The following is a 17,286-nucleotide window of genomic DNA, read 5'->3' as shown; positions in this document are numbered from 1 at the left end:
AAAACTGCACACACAGACACTGCAGTGGCAGGTCTGAGACATGATTACAGGGTTACTTATGTGGGTGGCACAACCAGTGCTGCAGGCCCACTAATAACATTTGATTTACAGGCCCTGGGCACCTCTAGAGCACTTTACTAGGGACTTAACAGTAAAACAAATATGCCAATCATGGATAAATCAATCAACAGTACAATTTCTATAGGGAGCAGTTGCACTTTAGCACTGATTAGCAGTGGTAAAGTGCGCAGAGACAATAAACCAGCAAAAACAGACCTGAAAAAATAGGAGAAAGAATGCAAAATGTTTGGGGATAACCCTCCAAAAAGGGCCATTTCCAACAATGATCATGTAACCATATAGTCAGCCCCTAGAGGGCACAACGGCATGAAAAGAGAATAGCAGAAATAATGCAGTGTAACCATAAAAGTAGCCCCTAGAGAGTGTAGTGCCTTACACATTCATACTAATACAAAGAAGGCCCTTAACTTCTCCCAGCTGCAGGTGGTAACAAAAGTGCCTCAAGGTGGGACGAATGTAAAACATTTCCTTATGAAATCAAAGGAATTTTAAAAGGCAGGCCCAGAAACGAATGAAGGTGATGGCCGCGAGATGGGCATGGTTAAAGCTCACAGAATAGATTAGAAGAGGTTGAAAAGAGCAGCACTTGCGCGCTGCTATGCTCCACCTAGAAAACAACTCGTAGTGGACTTGGAGTGCGAAAGAAGAGGCTGGAAATAAATGGAGGCCAGGGGAAGAAATAAAAACAACTTGAAAAAAATGGAAATTGGCAGAACGACAGTGGGTGTCCCTACTGGAGGCATAGAAAATCAATGACTTGCATCCCTTTCATCATATAAATATCAATGGCTGCTAGACTTTTTTTTTGTAACACTGGAGAAACATACTAAAGTTTGGGTGGGGGATTTTAAACCATTAAATCATCATTAGAGGACCAGTTTTTGTATATCCCTTTACTGGCCTTCTCTCAAAAGAGATCCCTGTTCAATTTGCCCACAAGGAAGTCCTTGATGCTATTAATCTTCTAAAAACAGAGAAGGCACCTCAAATAGATTTTATTCTGGGGAATTTATTTGAGGTAGAGATAATTTTTGCATTATTGTCAATGCGGTAGCTGCAGGTGCCCCAATCAAATTTTCCTGGTTAGGGGCCAAAAACTTAAAATACACAAATAGGCCAACTTATCAGATCTGAAGAACTATATTCTTATTGACAATTTACAGAGGATTTCTGCCAGATGCATATTAAATAGGCATAAAGACTGGTTAACTGCCAAGTGAGTTTTCAGGATAACATAAGCATGTTTGAGTAGATGATATTCAAGGCCTGATTACTACCTTGGCAGATGGGATACTCTATCACAAATCTGACGGATATCCCGTCCGCTGTATTATGTTTCATTATGTCCTATGTAACTTGAAAAAAAGGTGTGGCGTGATATCTGTCACGTTTGTGACGGAGAAACCAAATGCCACGGTCCTAATCAGGCTCTCGGACTCTTCTTGATGACATGGTAGGCTGTAATTTTGGGTAAAGCACCCTTATTTAAGACTTTTGTTGATTTAAAATCTGTGTTTGATACTGTACCAATAAAAGATTGAAGGTATGGAAATCACTGCATAAAATAGATCTTATGATATTGATTATCTGTCTATACACTAATAACTTCCACTGTACAATATGGGCGAGCAAGACTATATCACAATTCGCTGTTAATGTTTCGGGAAACATGGCAGGTTGACCCCGAATCTATGCAAGATCAGCCAAACTATAACACTGAGGAATTCCTTATAAAAGAAAGGGTTGCCTTCTGGGGGGCTTACTGGATAATTTAGGGTGGGTGTGGCATTAACAGTAAAAGTATTAGCAGTGAAGTCATTAGCCGGCAATAAAATGTTTAATCTGACAACTATATCCTCCTAATGCCTACAACAGTAAGTGGACTGCAAAATTTGCTTGACCATTTTCTGAGTTTTGTAGAATGACAGGCATAGAAATGAATGCTGCCATAACAACCTTGATGCTTTTTAATACACCCCAAACTCTTCAAACATGTAATAACTATAGATAACAAAAAAACAGAGTTTACATAAATTTGGATACATGTATATTTGACCAGTGCTTCTAAATGGACTAACCAAGTTGAGAAAAGTATAGTAAATCAGTGGCGTAACAAAGGCCCCCATGATGCGGGGGCCACCACAGCTTCAGGGGGCCACTTAGCACAGGACCTGGCCTGTGTGAGAGTGGGGGGGTTTGGGGGAAGGGGGGTTCATGTTCTCTGCAGGCGGCCCCCTCCAGTTTGGTTACGCCAGAGATAGTAATCATTAACCATAGAATGAAGACCATGCTTGCTTTTGCTGAATGCTTTGGGATGAATATCACCACTCCACCAATTTAAAATGAATAAAGCACAGACACAAACGGATGCTGTTTACAGAGCTGAACTTTGGAGGCTTTGTTCATTTGAGGCAGATGGCGGGAACGGAGATAAGTTTTCTGAAACCAGTGCTTAACTTAGCAAGGAGCATTCTGAATATTCCAACCCTACTTGATTTAGGGTTGTAAAGCACTGGAGATCTCGCTAAATTGAGACCCTTAGTCTGCTGGTGCGGGATCTGGTCTAACGAAGGCTTGTATCACCTCTGGGAAGTTCTCAAGGAAACAGCTTCCTTGAAGGCAGGCACTTGTGTACCATGGTTGACATATTTCTAGACATCGGAGTAAACTAGGTCATCACAGTACTAGACTGACCAGGAATCCATTACACCAACAAGTATGAAGGTCCTTAAAAGAATTCAATGGGCTGTGCTCGAGCACAAAATGTCTCATAAGTCAAGATATGGCCTTCTAACTGAGGACTTTTTAAAGCGCAACACACATTGAGATTGGAGACTTTCAGACGAAACCCATTGCAGGCTAAAATTATTTTTATGAAATTTAGATAAATAATTTTGCCACTGGCCCACTTCAAAGCAAAGTGGACAAACATTGTGGCTCGGTCATCATACAGTTCTTTTGTCCTATATATTATAATTATAGAACACCTTTTAAGAAATCTTGGCGTATGAAGTCACGCAATAGGACTTAGATGAATTCCTAAGGACTTTTATGCAGCTTGCTATAGTTTTTGCTGTTTCAGACTTTTTATTCGGAGTTTGAAAGACAAGAAGCAGATACATGGATCTTCTGCAATGATATATAATCCATAGAAACTGCATAAGGACAAATGTCTTCTCTTTTAACTTTGTATCTGAAAGTGTTCTTGTAGATATAATAAGTGTATTTGATTTTTACGTACATTTTATGTTTTTTTTTACATGCCGTGATGATTTATGAGTAATACCCGCAACAAACATGGTGACTTATTGAACACAACTTCCTCTATTTTTATTTTAGTTCCATCACAAGTAAGTAGAAGTAAAAAATAACAAAATATGTCCCACTTGTGAAATCTGCAGTTGCTGAGTACATTTCTGGCTAAATTCGTGAACATCAGACTCTGTACATTGCACATTTCAGAGTCAGAGTGTGAGGACTTCGGCTAGATACATCAGGTAAAATTTGCAAGATTGAAAAATTAAAAAAGCAAATTGATAACGCGCTCACGCAGATGTAAAAATCACCTCGCCTCACAACTCCAGAGCTACACCAGTCAATAAAACTACCTCTCTGGGAGCCTCAAACAAAAGTTAGAAAAATACCCTCAGCACATAGTTGCAAGTTAAAATACTTTGCGTCTTTTTTAAAGTATGAAAACAGCTATGTGCAGCCAGTTATTATAAATGCATCCTACAATTGGACAGCTCGCACTGAAAGCATTCTTCCATCAGTCTTGTTTAGTTTCAAGCCTCCTTCAAGGGAAATCTTGATGTCACTGTCCTAAAAAGAACTTAGGACCTGAGGTATCAAAGGGTTTTCCCCACTCTTTGTCCATGAGGAAAACTCCCCCAGACAGGGCTTCGGTGCAGAGTCCAGAACCCTTCCAGGAGAGAGAGCCCATGTCACCCATCCAAGCGCTACACCACCCTTGCAAAGGACTCCCATTTCAACCCATTGCATCCTAGAACTGAAGGGGATTTACTGAACATCTGGCATCGACCAGTCCTCCTGGCCCACTGCTGACCACACACAGGGCATGTGCACCTTAGAAGAGCACTGAAGTAACTTCTGATCAAAGGCCGGCGCCTTGAGACCCTCACCAGTGAGTAGTGCGCTTTACAAATTTCTGATTGATTGATCATCAGCTCAGTAACATTTGTCTCTTCTTGGGTTTGTGGCAACTTGATTGCAACTTGTTTCGGTTCATGGCGCACAGCAGCCGAGGATAAACCTCACATCGGCCCCACATCTATGCATTTATACATTACTTAACTATCAACAAATAACGTATGGCCAACCAGTGGGTAAAGTCACCCACGGCACAACACCACCGCATGGGCATGTGGGTCAGCCAGTAGCTTAACGAAACTTGAGGGGGGGGGGGGCTGCAATGTCCCTGGAGGGGGCCATTTCCCTGGGACCTAGTCAGGAGCCTGTCGCTTGTGCAGTGTAGTGTGCTGGGGGTTCCCCCTTGGGGCTAACACACACACACACACACACACACACACATCCCCCCCGCCCCCCAGCCAGGGCCTTTGTTACGCCACGTGGGTCAGCGCCTTGCAGCACGCTTCTGCCCGCCTTCTCCGGTCGTTCTTTTAATTACAGCTCAGCCGTTCTCTGCCTCACCCCTCCCGTCCGATCCTCGCGAAGAAGGTGTTATTATTCGCCACCGATGGGAGGGTTGGGCCTGCTTAGTGACTGTATTTTTGCTTTAGTCTCAGGCCACTAAGTCGGTTTCAGATTCCATCCGGGAACAGGCACATCTCACACCAGCGCCCTGAAGAGCTGCCGGAGCAGTGGGGGCGCTAATGCCCACGTGACGGAAAGAGCAGCAGCGGGCCCCGCAGCGGGGCGGAACAGTGTTCATTGTTACATCACTGAAGTCAAAGGGATTGTGAAACATCCAAGCCCCACACAAGAAGAACTGCAGCAACTGAGCCAGGTCCACTCAGCGGTGGGGTGGTAGGGGTGGTGTACCGCCGGTGAGGCCTTTTGGAGCACACTGTCACAAGTGTATCACCTTAACAGACAACACATTCTTCATTGAAAGGACCACAAGACGTACACGGACATGCAGTTTTACTAAATAAAGCCACAGTGCACAAACTAAAATGTGTGAAAACTGGGTTTCAACAACTATTTATCATTTGGACATCACTACCTTGATTAGTTTTGATCCCAATTCAAATCTTTGCTTTCGTAACACTTCGGATATACAAAAACTACAGAATTTCGTTTGAGCTTTCTTGACTCTTGAGGTATTTTGAAATATCTGTACAGTTTATTCACAGGTATTTAAATGTCGTTGGGTGTTATAAGAAATGACTGACATTCTACACAGCTATTCCTTTCCCTATCCAAAATGTTCTAACTTTGCAGTTAGAGAACGAAAAGTAAACACCAATCTCCATGTTAAAGGAATAAACAGCAATTTGACGCAAGAGTTAGCCTAACATTTGACCCCTGTCTGAACCCACTACAAATGTGTCAAGATAAAACAAAATTAAAGGTATCTTTATTGGTGATTCACATTCTGAACTCCAGCGTGGTTATTTTGGGAGCAGCCCTGCACCCCTTACTTCCAGCACCTAAGTTGCCCTTGCCCGTCACAAACTAGAGATGTACCACTAAAGTGATAATTAGAGACACATGCTACGGCATTCAACTGTCTCAGCCCACAGCACCGGCTGGCATCTCGCACCCACCCTTCCTCATGGAGGAATGTTCCACTCGCTCATCCCTCGGCCATGGATCTGCCTGATGCAACAAGTGGCCAGTCCAGCCTTTCTGGTCATACATGGTCCCTGCTTCTCCATCACCACTGAAGGCTGCTTCCTGGTCAGCCTGATTTGTGGGAACCCCTTCTGGTTTCCATTGGCTCTCTACCTCAAGTCCAGTCCAAATTTAATCTTCCACTGGACAGGAGGATTTGCCCAGTGCCCAGGAAAGTTGACATGAGCCCTAATGCAAATAAGGAAAATGGCCCCCCATTCTCTGGTGTGGTAATAAAATAGCAGCTATATTTGGGGTGCATTGGTTCCCTCAAAGTCGTGGGCCCCAGTACGACTTTACTATTGATAGCTATGCCCCTGGTTTGTCTAGACAGTGGTATTTAAAGAGGATGGATCACTCTTTTCATCCAAAGCTGAGGAAACCAGAATGATGTGACTGGACGGAGGTCTAGCTCAGTCAGTCCTTGTCCATCACTCCCTGAGGTAAGGGCACTTACTGCATGGCTCCATGTCAACAGGGACACAAAGTTACAGCATCGACCTACAGTTTCCAAATCATTGTTTTCAAGCATGTTAGACCAACTTGTTTAATTTATATCTACCAGGCGTACAACAAGTTGGCAGAGAAGAGGCCCTGATGAGGTAGCTACAAGGCAATAAATGTACTAGGAGTATGTGAGACAGACCCAACAACTGCCCTTGGAATTGTGTTCATCAAGCACAATCCGGGACATGGGGTGGCCCAGATATGGCACTCATCTAGTGTATCCAGAGTGTCCCATCACTGAGCACACTATCCCCGTTTCTCGTCTGACTCACAGGTAAGGCACCCGGTTTAATGGATTTGCTGCAGGGAGTGGGTTTCCCCAAGATGAAAAATAGTGCTGGTCACCACCTATCAAGCAGTTCTTAATCTGCATACACCAGTTGACATGGAAAGTCAGTAACACACAGTTATTTTAATAATCCCAGCCGGTTCAGCCATAGACACTTACAAAGAATTGCAGGAGTCGATTGAAATTGCTGTGGTTTCATAATATGCAGGGCGGTGGCACAGACTTCTATTTTAAACCGTAATAACAGCTTGCGCCTCCGAAAAGTGATATAACCTGGGTGTACCTATTTTGACTCTGCACTAGAGCTGAGACATTTCTAACACAGACTACCTAATGTACAGTGCTAAATATCTACTGGCACTTGCCAGTAGGTAGTTATAGCTAGGACCATGTTTCCATAGAAAAAGTGTTTTTTTGACTTGCCTATATCTTTGGCACAGTTTGACGAATCTTCCTGAAATTTCCCAGAAAAAGTGTACCAGTGATTCTTGTTGCGCTTGGGAAGCTTCGGGGTGAATCCTCAAGTGGGGGTCAAGAAAAAGGGGTGGGGGGGGGGATCAAAAAACGTGAGTTTTCCATTTTAATTCCTATAGTAGTTTTGAACATGACTACAGCCCGAACCGCTGGACAGAATTAAACCAAATTTGGCAGAAAGGTAGCTTTTTCTACAAAGATTACACTTTGTGTTATTTGGTGTAAATCTGTTCAGTAATTTGAGAGAAATGAAAGGAAAACCATATTTGTATATCTAGGGCCGCAGATCCTCCGCAATGACTTCGCAAATAATAAGAGCTTGTGCAGAGATCTGCAGCACTCTGATTGGCTGCCAACACTCCAACACTTCAACCCGGAAGGGTTGGCAGCCATCTTGGGAAAAAGAGTGAAAGAAAAATAAAAGGGGGCAGGGTAGGGACATCCTGACCTCTTAGCTTTGGAACTGGGGTCAGTACAAAAAAAAAATTTTTGCAGCAAATCTGCGACGTCGCAAATTCGCAGAAAAATAAAATAAAAAATAAAATAAAAAAATAAAAACACAAGCACAGTCTTCCGTGCTTCTTTTAATAATGCTTCGGGTGGGCCATGTCCCAAGGGCATGTAAAAAAATAAAGGAGGGGATGCACGGGGCCCTCATTGTGGGCTCATGTATTCCCCGGGGACCACCACCTCCCTGGGGCTTCAATTCAAAAGTGAGCAGGGGAAGGGAGGCTGTGCACCCTCTACTGGGATTGCTTATGCCCCGGGGAGCGCCACCACCCTGGGGCATCAATTTAACAGTCAGTGGGAAGGGGAGGGCACACGCCCCTCCCCTGCATCCCGGGCACCACCACCTCCCTTGGGCTATTTTGAATATATGCGGGGGGCCACACTGACCATCCCCTCCCCCCTCGCCTCAGGGACCACCACCACCTCCACGGGGCAAAATGTTTAAAATATAAAAGGGGGTCCTATGAACCACCCGCAGCCCCAGGGACCGCCACCTCCCCCGGCACTAAAAGAAAAGAAGATACAAGGTCCATTGCGGACCCCAAGCCCTGGAGACCACCACCTGCTCGGGGCAAATACAAATATTGGAAGGGGGCTGCACGGCCCCCCCACATGGAGCCATACATGGCCCTGGAGTCCGCCACCCCTCAGGGCCTGTTCCTGCTGCACCCCCAGGACATAGCTGTTTGCTGTGATTTGGCGGGAGCTTTGACAGGTCCCGCCAAGTCAGAGCAACTACTCTGGTTCCAGCAAGCGAGAACTGCCAAACAGCTCTTGCTTGTTGGAAGCAGAGGATTCCTCTGTTTTCCTGCCAGCAAACAAGTGGGCAGGGAAACCGAGGAAACAATTGATGTCACAGACAGGGAGCTGCATGTTTAGCAGCTCCCGGTCTGTGACAGCAATGCCGGCTGCCGAAGAAGGCGGGAGCCAGCTGGGACTGTAGGAGCTTCACCTGCGGTCTCCAACAATGACGACTAGGTGCCCAAGTGACATGGCTGGGCCCTGGAGGGAACCCAGGTGACATGGCTGGGCCCAAGGGCTGAAATCGGCCCCTAAAAATATAGGATTATAAGGCCAGGCCCCTGGGATGGGATCATGGTGCTCCATCTTCATGGTGCTCATTTCACAGAAATTAAACCTCAACAGGAAGCACTTACAAATATAAACATTTCAGGTGCCCCACTTGAAGCTCCACTTCTGGAAAGGACAAATGATCCCAACTCCTGGGCTTGGCCAAGGTAAATCAAGTGTGTTTACTTAGTGCTTAATTTGTAAACAAAAAGGTGCCGGTGCCCAAAGACATCCTCTTAAACACACAGCTGCTGCAATTAAATGTCCAAACACGGAATACTGAGGCTGCGTAATACTGAAGCCATCTCGGGCCTCTTCAATCCTTTTAAAGCAACTCCCTTCCCCTTCAGCTCCCTTTTGCAGCTTTCTGCTTACTCCCATTGTGACGCTTTTTCGTTTTTCGATTCCTCCCACTTCATGTCTTTTGCTCGCAGCAAGTGCTTGAGGCAGAAGACTAAGCACCAGCCCTCAAAAATAAGTGCCGGTGCTCCGCACCAGGAATAACAAGCACAAATTAAGCACTGTGTTTACTCCGCAATTCCATTTGAAAAATGATATCAAATCCTTCATATAGGTGAATACAGCTTTCATCTATTAGAGCGCAATCACACACTCTCACACCAACGAAGACCCTCGCACACCCACTCTCACAGAGACACTCACACCCAGAGACGCCCTCTCACTACTCTTCCCACACTCGGAGAGAAAGGCCCTGAGGCCAACTCCCAGTATGCACGGCCAAAGGCTATAAGCAGTGTGGGGGTGGGTGGTTGGCCACAGGCCAGGCCCTGCAGCAACCCCCTCCGTGCACACTGAAGGTGCCGCACGCATGGGCAAAGGTCAGAGGCCATGCGCGGTGGTGGTTCGATTAACGTATAGTAATGAAAATTACTTTACGTAAAAAATAAATAAATACAAAATATATATATTTTTTTTAAACCATAGAAATTCACTGAAAAAATAAACCAATGGTTACAGAGACGTTATAGTTAGGAAATAGAATTTAAAAAACCTTAGAAATTCACTTCACTGAAAAAAAACCTAAGGTTACAGGGACATTAGAGTTTGGTTCTGAATTTACTTACACAAAACCAGAGAAATTCAGCAGCTATAGTTAGAGTTATTTGAAATAACTCTATCTTGCGGCCTAAAGTAACTAAGTCGCACCCTCGCCATGCTCTGCTAATTAGCCCACAAATTACGGCACTCATGACATCTTTTATGCCGTTAATAAAAATATCAATTAAACAGTACAAGTCAAATCATTGAAGAAAAACGGTGCATGGCGAGGGAAGGAGTTACCTGCCAGAAATGCCTTGAGCTCATCATGGCTCTTGCAGGATGCACTTATTTTTTGGGTATAGAAAGATATTTTTTAGGGAATTCCAGTTCATGGACGTCATTTAGTGGGTCGCAACTGCGACCCCTGGCTTGCACCTTGCGACCTCTGGCCCTTCCTTTCCGCTCTCTGGCCTCAGAGTTGTGAAAGTTAGTGCCCAGAACACAGGGGTGGGGACTTTGCATTCCTAACTGTCTGTCTGTATAGGAATAGTGAATAATATTCTGTTGTTCACCTCTAAGGTAATAAACAACAAAGGACACTTAGGCTCTTTGGCGGCAGCTGTGGTAAGTTAAGTTGGCTTTAAATGTATGCTGTATGCATGCTTGCAAATTAGAGTGTGTTTAAAGTAAGAGGGACCGTGCAGACGTGTGAGAAAATGTTTCTGTATGTGTACACGTGTGTGTGATTGAAAGTGAGTGAGACTCAAGTCAGGCAGTGCTGTGATTGAAGCACATATTAATTAGTCTTTGACACAAGGCAACACTGCATCAAGGTTGCTGTGCTGCCATCCATTAAGGGGGGGGGGGAGAAATATGTGCCACATCTAACATTATCTGGTGCATTTTTTCCTCTCTCTGTGCGCTTCTGCACTTTTGGCACCCATGCACCAGCGCACATACCCTTGTGCCAGACTGCAAAGTGTGTGCATTTTCTGAAGCATTTATTTTGTATTGCAAGGAGTCCCTTCCAGTACAAAAACCATGCTTTAAGGTGTTTGCCACTTTGTATGTGTGCTGTACAATGCAGCACACATGCAAAAAGGAAGAAATTAAAACATTTCTCTTCCCTATACCTGCCTTGAGGAGGCATAAGATTTTGGCGCAAATCCAAGTCGACCAATGTTTGTAGATAGGGATTTCCATCCAAACAAACAGGTGATTGCGTGGGAAGGCCCATGCATCAAGCACGGAATGCCCCCCCCTTGATACAAAATAATGTAAAGTGGTGCATAGCGCAACTTTGTGTTACATTATGATGCTATTCACGGCAAATGCTCAATTGTGATGTTAGGGTCATGTGTCATGTCTTTCTGGAGAAAAAAAAATAGATAAATCATGGTCAAGTGTCATATGATGGTACTTCATGTGATGACATTAAGGTCAAGGGGCATGTGATGTTACTTCCGCTACCAAAGGAATTTGGGGAAATCGACTCTCCTATCCCAATTAAGTACGTTTGACTGGTATTTGACTTAGGTCGACTTCTTGGCAGAACTTCTGAAATTGTTGGTCTAATTACATATCCACTAATGCAGAAAAATTATAACTATTTTGATGTAGTTAGAAGAAAGGCTTTTACTGACTTGTAAAACGAAGACATTGGGCTTTTTTGGGGGGGTTTTGTTTGCCACTTGTTAATGATATCACTCATCCGTTTTAACATAGTGCCATCCTCAGCTGGTCTAAAAAGAAAGTTACTTTTTTTTTAATTCTTCCTTTATTCCTCGCAAAAAACCTAAAACACAGACTTTTAATGGGCTGGTTTGATTAAGCAACACAACTAGCTACTTGTAAGTGTTTCCACTTAAAAAAAAAAAAAAAATTGTAAATATTTCTGCGGTTCGTTGTTCATGGCAGCACCCCACGGCTCCCTTCTGTTTCATTCCTTCCTTCATCTGCTCTCAAACTCCTGCAGATTTTATGTCCTCCTCCCACAACTCCCTGCTCTTGTCCTTCCCTCACTTGCTATCACCTACACTACCTATGCTGTGTGTTACTGCCCTCTCCTCCCCTATCCTTGGTTGCTTTGATAACGTGTTGCTTCCTTCTTCAAAAGTATACTGAATTCATGTGCTTCAGGTGTGTCATGTGGTAAGGTGCAGATTGCCATGTGCCTCTGTTAACATATGAAGTGTTTATCAATCAGTACTTGTAAAGCCCAACTTATCACCCCTGGGGTCTCAAGGCACAATGGTGGGCATGCTGATCATTTGAAGAGCCATGTCTTGAGATCCTTTAGAGATGCGGCCTGTCTGAGGTTGAGAGGGAGTGTATTCCATGTCCAGGCTGCCCGGGAGGAGAAAGATTTTCCTCCAGCTGTGCTTTTCTGGATTCTGGGGATAAACAGCAAGGGCAAGATGGGCGAATTGGAGTCGCCTGGCGGGGTGTAGAAGGTCAGGAGGTGGCTGAGGTCATCTGGTCCAATGTTGTGAAGTGCCTTATAGGTGTGAGTAAATAGCTTGAAGGTGATGCGTTTGTCGACCGGGAGCCAGTGGAGGTCTCCGAGGTGGGCGGAGATGTGGCTGTGGATGTCCAGAATGAGTCTGGCTGCTGCGTTCTGGATTCTCTGTAGTCTTGATTGCAGCTTCTTAGAGTGCGTTGCCGTAGTCCAATTTGCAGCTGACCAGGACTTGGGGGAACCATCCTGCTAGTGTAAGTGGAGAGCCACTTGATCTTTCGAAGGTGTGCTTCTAACAAACTGCATTACCAACTATCACATGCTCCTGTTTTATAAATATGACTAGGTTTTTACTGTTAAAGGTTAGTTTGACCTTCGAAAGCACACATTTTTTGTAGTAGCTGAGAGACCCCCTATAATTTTCTCAACTTTGTTCTTTTCACTGTTCATGTTTATCATCTACCATAGAAGTTCTCATTTGATTCCCACCACTGTATGACTGGTTTAATATCTGTGGTTTTACGCTGTATTAAAATTTTATTTTCCTTTTGAAGTCGCATTTTTGTCTTAGTTACTTTGAAACAATAATCAATTTTTACTTATATATCAGCAAATTACTATCCCTAGTTTCCATTTGCTGACACTGAACAGCATTTGCTAATAGATAAAAGCATTTGCAAAGCCAATAATGCTGCAATGGCAAAGCCAAAAGGCTAGATCGATTTGATTAGCCAATGCTTGTTTTAATTGCTGCCGGTGCTGAACTTTTGCAGGACCCACCCTCCTTAAAGCCCCAGTTAAAGAGCTTTGTGTAGTGCCTTATTGTCATTAGTAGGTAGTCCTTGTAGCGCTGTGGGAGCTTTGAGTACCTTCCCATCCTAAGAAACAGGTAACAAGTGTAAACGGATATACGTCTGAACAACGCATGCTGGAACCAAGCATGCCTGAACAACGCGGTTGGAACAACGCCCGTGTTGTTACCCCTAATGACCACCACAAATGCCTTAACAACTATTTTTCATTGTAAAGGCATTTCCGGTAAAGGCATGCATAGTTCCAGCATGCGACCCCACTGAATCCCCACCCCTAAAACCTAAAACTACCCCGACCCCCCCACCCCTAAAATCTAAAACTACCCCGAGCTCCTAACCCTAAAACTACCGTGACCCCCCCCACCCCTAAAACCTAAACTACCCCAACCCCCACCCTGCCCCTAAAACTACCGTGACCCCCCCCACCCTGCCCCTAAAACCTAAAAGTACCCCCGATCCCCCACCCCCAAAGCTACCCCAACCCCCACCTCACTCCTAAAAAACTAAAACTATCCCCATCCCTAAAACAACCCCCCAACCCTACCCCAGCCCCAATTACCTGACCGCGTCCTCTCCGATCCCCAGTCTATTTTCCTCTGCCTTAACCATGCATGTTCGTTGTTCAGACATGCGTGGTTAAGGCAGAGGAAAACAAGGTCATTGTTCAGGAAAGTGTTGTTCGGCTTTCGAGGACAACACCCTTTGTTGTTCAGCCGTCGTTGTTTAGACTGCTTCCCAGTGAAAACAGGTAAAAAAAACCTGTCTGAATCTGTTGCTGCCACCACCGTCAGTCTTCTACACCCCAGAGAGGTGACTTAGCTGTTTCACACCTGGAAAAAGAAGGGTGCACTTGCTGTGGCCCTTGAGACCTCAGTGCCCCTGTCTGGGTCTCATTCTGTGTCACAAGGAATCTCCATCAGTGGCATAACAAAGGCCCCTCGTAGCCCCCGCAGTGTGGGTGGGGGAGGGGACCGAGCTCCAGGGGGCCCCCTCAAGTTTTGTTACACCACTGATCTCAGGTCACACTATGGGAAACTCTGGTCAGGGGTACACAGGGCTAGCTTTAGTGCTGGTGGTGCCCTGTGCAACAGTCTTTTTTGGTGCCCACCCACCCCATGACAACCTCCTCGGATGCCCTCACTACCACCCAGCAAGCATCCCTTTCACATACACCCCATTTGTTTTAAGGCACTTCTAAAGGCTGGCTTTACTAATCCACTCAGCTATCCAAATAAAATATAGTTCTGTTCTTTGCAGCAGACATATTAACCCTCTACGCTACTTTATTGCGAGTCAAAGCTGCTGCTAGACAAAACTCCAATCTATATCCCAAGCAGGAACATTAATCACAAGAAGTATCTTGACATTTTAATTGCTTGCTAAAGGCTGGACGCACAAGGAATTTTTCAGCAGGTGCTTTTAAGTAGCAAGTTTAATAAATCATTGCTAAACACAGCGCCCCCCAATCCAAGCCAGCTCCCGGTGCTGCTGCACCGCCCTAAAGCCGGTCCTGGGGGTACAGAGCCACACAGGGCCCTTTTCTGTCCTATCGGTGGTAGGCGATCATCAAAATGCTGAAAACAAACAGAGAAAGAGAAACAGAGAAACAACATGTAGGCACGGAAAGGAAGGAGATTAGGTGATATGCATACAGACTGGGTGAGGGGGGTAGGGCGTCTTAAAAAGGTCCTTTATCTAATATTGACTAACATTCAGAGCTAAAAAGCACTGGTGAAGCCAATAGCTCAGTTTTGTTTTATGTATATATCTTCATTATTGGAGGATATTTTTGCAGAGGTGAAAGTGGGCAGAGGAACGACGTTAAGAAGCTTTAATCATTTGATCAGAAGTGTTCTCACACATTTTAATTAAAAATGATTGGAAAAAAAAAGGAAATCCTGAACGGTTGATTTCCCCCAGTGGAAGGGAGAAAAGAAGCCTCTACTCTACAGTGAAGTGAAAAATGGGAGAGGCAGCTGAAAAAACACATGCCCTCTCTCCAGGATGCCTGGTCCCTGAAAGAAATGCAAATATGTGAAATTAGTTATTCAGCAAAATGAAAAGCTACCTAGGAGCCAGAACCCGATTTAACTGACAGAATATGGAATTTGTGGATTTATTTATTTTTTATTGGAAACCTATACAAAAAGGTTTAGACCAGGTTTAGTAGCGTCTTCCTAAAAAACTTTACTTTTGAAAGCACTGTAACATTTAAATAATCTTTTTGCACATTTTGCTACAGATAATTTATAGTGCATGAACCCTTATACTGTGTGTTATTTATTGTTTAAACTAATGAAATTCACACTTCACGGTGCTGTATGTAACAGGCTTAGGCGTTTTAGCACTATATATGTCACCATTTCCCCGTGCACCCACCAGGACTCAAATCAGTGAGCGACCGGTCACATCCACAGGCACCTGAAGCAATTGCATTAACCAACCAAGCTTTCCTACCTGAAAAATGCACTTTTAAGTTGCATTTAATTTTCATTTGAGGTGTTATTTTATATGCAGTCAACTGTAGGTAAAATCCAAAAAAACATAAATATTTTGTTATTTTCAGCCATTAATCTGCCCCTGCCCCTCTGTACTTAGGGTCACAGCTCTCAACCCTTTCTTTGTGCACTCGGACCGCTGTGTATTTAGGGGCACTAGCAGAAAACACGCACAGATGAAACCAAATACAGCTCGGGTGGCACGGCAAAGGATCCTTGTTCACTTGTTTAGGCAACTCATTATATGGGCCGCGCCTATTCCAAAACATAATATGTGCGCTCCATTGGCCGCGCCCATTCAGAGCCCCCTAGCCTTTTCAAGCCAGTTAAAGCATTCTGTAACAAAGCATTGCATAGGCTCTCTGACATTTGGCAGACAATGGAACAGAGGGACAGAAATTCAGGGATTCTCCCAGGATCACACTGTGCAGCTAAATGGTGAGCTGGGATTAGAACTTGGATCCGAATCCACGCCTGATACGACAACTCACAGAGACATCGCCTGCGTATACCTTTATGGAAGGGACTTTACAAAGCACGATAACAAAATACACGTAATATCCGGCGCAGGCCACAGATAGTTACAAGGTGGGGCGCACGCTGAGTTTATCACAACATTTCTTAAAATACATTTCTATTCTGAGAGTTTCTTTTTAGCACACAGTTTTTTTATACAAATTAACAGCATAAATACCGGGACGCCTCCTCCCATAGATGTGAACAAATTCCTCTTGCAGAAGATCAGACCTCACCCTCGATAATCCTTCAGTGACTCACTCTTTCAAACACCCCAGCGCCCCTGCTCGGTGCAGCGGCCTGCTTGGAGGCGTGCAAGGGTGTCTCTGCACAGGAGCACACGTGCTGTGTGTGGTAACAGCGTCCGGCGAGTTTCAACAGCATCCTGTGACGGTTCATACACACAACACTGTGCGCCACGAGGCCACACCAATGGCAGAGAAGCGCTCCGCGAAAGCAGCAGAAAACACAATCCTTGGCAAAGTGGTTTGATGCACTTTCCTTGCATGTGAATTGTGGCACACAGAACAGCATCCATTGCAAACTAGCACCAGGGCAAGCCAAGGAGCAAACATATTTCACACTAGCCTGGTTGTGCTTACATGATAAATAGATGGAGAGTGGTCTCTTCAGAGGTGAACAAGCAGCTCATGTACCAGATAAAAAAAGCCTGTTAAACTTTTTAATACACACACTCAAAAAAATAGCACGACATCTGTTGCTGCAAGAGCCACACTTTGACTAAACTGATGGGTGCAAAACGCAAGCCAATGAAAACAAGCATTGTCAAAGCCAATAGGTCTCGCCTTTGAGATGTATAAGCTTGGTCAATGTTTTTTTAGCCATGCTCTGTGCACCATATATACATTTTTTTTAGATAAAGCTATCATGTGGCCATCTGTGTCATTTTGGTGTGCTTACCATGACCGTCAATGCACGCCTGCAAAATGATAGACTTTTTTTTCTGTTCTACTTGCCATTGAGAGTTGAATTGGCAAACAGAAGGGAAAACAAGCATTTACAATGCAACGGGTCTCACATTTCGTCCGGTTATAGCTATTAGCGTTGTAAACTCCTAACCAGACTTTTCTTGCCACATTAATTGGAAAAAACGAGCGCGATCGCGCTGCTAAATAAACAGAAAAAGTAGTCCTAAAACCAGATGGAATACATGGAGCCTCCTATGTTTTCAGTAGTTGGTCAGGTGCGCTGGTGGAGGGCTAAAAACCAGAAAAGGCATGACGTATGCAT

General features: G+C 44.5%; 1 protein-coding gene across 3 annotated transcripts in view; it reads right to left on the bottom strand.

Moving 5' to 3' along the window:
* The window catches only part of LOC138249706 (sodium-dependent proline transporter-like), a 168,546-nt gene that overhangs the window by 145,771 nt on the left and 5,489 nt on the right, over positions 1 to 17,286 (bottom strand). The window contains exon 1 of one of the 3 annotated variants that reach the window (XM_069203705.1): positions 16,214 to 16,312. The exons of the other annotated variants lie outside the window; for them this stretch is intronic. Coding sequence (XP_069059806.1) covers positions 16,214 to 16,231 — 18 coding nt within the window. The 5' untranslated portion in view covers positions 16,232 to 16,312. Of the gene's footprint in view, positions 1 to 16,213; positions 16,313 to 17,286 lie in introns of those variants that run through there. 3 annotated transcript variants of the gene reach the window in all.

This window comes from Pleurodeles waltl, chromosome 8 (assembly GCF_031143425.1).
Source record: "Pleurodeles waltl isolate 20211129_DDA chromosome 8, aPleWal1.hap1.20221129, whole genome shotgun sequence".
Classification (NCBI taxonomy): domain Eukaryota; kingdom Metazoa; phylum Chordata; class Amphibia; order Caudata; family Salamandridae; genus Pleurodeles; species Pleurodeles waltl.
This window is presented reverse-complemented; position numbering and strand designations above follow the sequence as displayed.